At 37.6% G+C, this 3,601-nt stretch overlaps 1 protein-coding gene across 1 annotated transcript; it reads right to left on the bottom strand.

Moving 5' to 3' along the window:
- Positions 1-2,013: 2,013 nt before the first annotated feature.
- Positions 2,014-3,181, bottom strand: LOC128221468 (uncharacterized). The gene is made up of 3 exons (XM_052930075.1): positions 2,912-3,181; positions 2,677-2,829; positions 2,014-2,421 (listed from the first exon to the last, which is right to left on the bottom strand). Exons 1-3 carry the CDS (start codon positions 3,179-3,181, stop codon positions 2,014-2,016), a joined length of 831 nt encoding a protein of 276 aa, XP_052786035.1.
- Positions 3,182-3,601: the final 420 nt, after the last annotated feature.

Raw genomic sequence — 3,601 nt, 5'->3', positions numbered from 1 at the left:
ATGTTGAAGATGTTACAGGGAAATCGCATATGGTTAGAACACTAGAAAAGTGAAAAGCAGTATTATTTTTATTTTACTGATCAACCTCTATAAATAACCAGAAAACATAGTACAGATTTTTTGTACTCATGACTTCAGCCAAAGTTATATATACATTCTTAACATTTCTTTTATGTTAAATATTCGAAAGCGTTCGAATTAATATGTTAAATTTGCTTTTTGGATTATATCTGTTTTCCATCAGTCATCTTTTTTGTTTATAAATTTAAATTAACACATATTTGCTTCTGAAATTGTATTTATAAATATAATAATAATCATAACGCATAATCATACAGCTTATCCTAGTTGTCATAGTTGGTCTGCATACATTTATGATCAGATATTCAATTGTGATGTAAACTACCCGCAAAATGATAGGAAGTATTTATATTTCAATATATCAGACACTTGTTTCTATATAATATCATCAACTTATGTAGGCATTAACGAGTCATTTACGATATATTTTCCATGAACAGAAGTATTTCTTTTCCCTAACTTATTGACCAGTTGGCTTGCGTTTATTCCTGATGACAAATTTCGTTTCAACATTCATAATTTCTAAAATAAACAGCTTGCAATTTCAATTGAGCGATAGCAGTAATATGATAAGAACTAAACGCGAATATATAGTATAAACAATGTAAATACAAAACAAAACGTGAATAACATAAAATAGGTGATAATTAAGGATATATCATAACCGTGTGTTCATATATTAGTTACTTATTTAACACACCATAATCCTATCATGATAAGATAGTTTATATAAATTGTAAATAAAGATATCAGGAAAGGTATTTACCTTGTAAATATCCATAACCTATAAATGCAGAGTCTATAGTTAATTCAATTACCAAAAACCCTACGAATCAAGCGAAGCATAGCGACATATTTCACCCATAGCGTGAAGCGTTACACCCAATAGTATAATACTTATTAAGATTATTCCCGCAGCTGAAATGTCATATAAAATTAATTTATTCATTGAAAATGTATTTGAAACTTCAGTGATGAGCCTGGCTTTTAAAATATAGTTAAGCCACTGTAGATAGTGAACAATAGAAGACATAAACATATCATCGGATATGTATGTTTTAAGTCCAGCCATATGATCACAGATACATATTATTAATCACGCGTATCCGGTGGACAGAACATAAGTAGACCCAAACATACGCGCGTAAGCAACAAGGTAACAAGTCTCGTTACCGCAGCGTGTCCGAGGGTCTGATTGTTCTATCGTGACCATAAACACATGATTGATAGTTTACTTACATACCTAAAAATATGAGGTTAGGGTTGTATAAAATGCATTTTGAACATTTCAACAAAAACTGCGAGCAAAGTTGTTCACTTACGTCTGGAAGTAATCTTGGGTCAGTATTTACATCATTGATAGACATAAACACCATAATGAACACTTTTATCAAAGGCGGTATACACAACAGGGAGACAAATGTCAAAATTCAAATTTTATTTTTTCGAGGACATGTTTTTGCCATTTTTGTACCGGTCCTTGTAATTGTTGTGTTCATAACGACCTCATAAAATGAAATGAAAATCATTCGACCAGGGTTGGTATTCCATATGCAACTCATATCTAACGATGATACATCAATGTCTTTATTCACTGCAATGGTTTGTTATTTATACTACATTGTCAGATATGCTACACCAATCCAATCGTACTTCCAATTAAGACCAATATTGGGCTTTTACACCACAACTTCGATTCCTAAAATGAACGGTCTTTCGGAAATCGTGGAATTCATTCGATCAACGCAACATATTCAGATATGCTTGGATCGCATATAAATATACGTGTACATTGAAACGTGTTTGTTTTGCTATTGTTTTAAAGTTGTCAGCAGAAAAGGTTAAATCAACATTGTTTATTGATGATTGCCAAATATTTTGTCACAAGCGTTTGACTGAAATACCTGAGGTCGAACTATTCATGATTTGTCGCTAACTGGAATCTCTGTAACAAAATACAACCACGGTTGGCGACGCCTCTGACGAGTTGATAACCACTATCTCATAAGGTCCCACTTCTATAGCGCGTCTATTCGTAGACCGCACTGGCAGGGAGCTGCTTGTCAGAGCGTTAAATTTTGTCTGCCATGATTCTGGTATAGAATCTTGTGTTGTTTCCTGAAAAGAAACTGCCTTACACCGGCGAATAACATTTGTACCGATAACTTCAGGACTCGGGTTACCATCGGGAACAACGAGGACAGGCACATCAATGGTAAAATATGTTAAACACGGAACTAAAATAGTTGCCTCAATGTAGCCGAACACTTGCAGCTTGGCACAGTCAGCAACGCTAACGTCAAGATTAAAACTTTTGACGTCAAGTAGAGGTGGTTTGTTCTGCAAGGAATCATAAAAGATTTAGCAAAAAGTGTAACTATACTACCTGAGTCGATCAAGGCCGAGGTTTTTATTCCATTGAATCAAATATTATCAACATTTGAGTGACCAACTAATTTACCTCGTACACTCTGTTTCGGACGTATACTTACCTCGAGGGTCTTTTTCTGGTGGCGCGGGCCCTCGGTCCTCGCCGCTTCCGGTTGGCCAAACACAGAAGCGGCTAACAGTTTGGGTAACTTTCACCATACTTACCTTGGTTGCTATAGCTACCTTGTTGAGTAGGCTGTTGTTGAGGCTGGAAACCACCTCCTCTTCAACGTCCACGACCGTTTCCTCCACGACCACCACGACACCCACATCCACGAATATCACTACCAGTAGTATTAACAGAGTACCCGGAATAACCTTTAAGTTGTTCCATCAACTTTTCTAGCTTAGCATCATACGCAGACATATGTGCCTGCAGGTCACTTACCTGTTTGCGTACCTCATCTGAAGTAGATGGCATTTGGGACGCAACGGCGGACTTATGAGCTGCTCGGCGTGGACGTGTACTGGAACCATTACTAGGTCGTGGCTGAGAACGGGTGATCTTTTCTTCAACTTGACCCAACTCTCGTACCAACTCGTTGTAATTTCGTACTGTGTCATACTTATGCCTAGTCTGCAGCCTCAGTGTTTCCGACGACAAACCTGTCCAGACCTTATGCCTAAGAAGGTCGTTCCTGGCAGAATACGGAATGTCGCCCTTGTCCATGATAATCTGCAAATGAATCTCTAACCTACAAGCAAATGTAGTAATGGACTCACCGGGTTGCTGAGTCGAGTTAAAAAAACTGATGTAAGAGTTCCTCCTTAGACGACGCATTAGAAAACATAACATCTAACTTATTCATTACAACGGACCATGATCTCCCGCGCCCTACCCAGTAGCGACGCACGAATTACCTTTAATATGTTTACCTCTGACAGATCACCTGCCCGTATCAAGCATTGTACCTCGTACCGCCATACCATATATTGTACCTCACCTTTGAATATTTCCGAAAAAATCTCGGAATCTGGGGTAATGATGTGCTTTACGCTGCAAACATCGACGGATGAAATCCAGAAAACCTGCGGATTAAAACTTAAATGACCCGGCATAGGTGTTGACATTGGTGGATAGCCGGTTGCG

This window comes from Mya arenaria, chromosome 16 (assembly GCF_026914265.1).
Source record: "Mya arenaria isolate MELC-2E11 chromosome 16, ASM2691426v1".
NCBI lineage: Eukaryota > Metazoa > Mollusca > Bivalvia > Myida > Myidae > Mya > Mya arenaria.
This window is presented reverse-complemented; position numbering and strand designations above follow the sequence as displayed.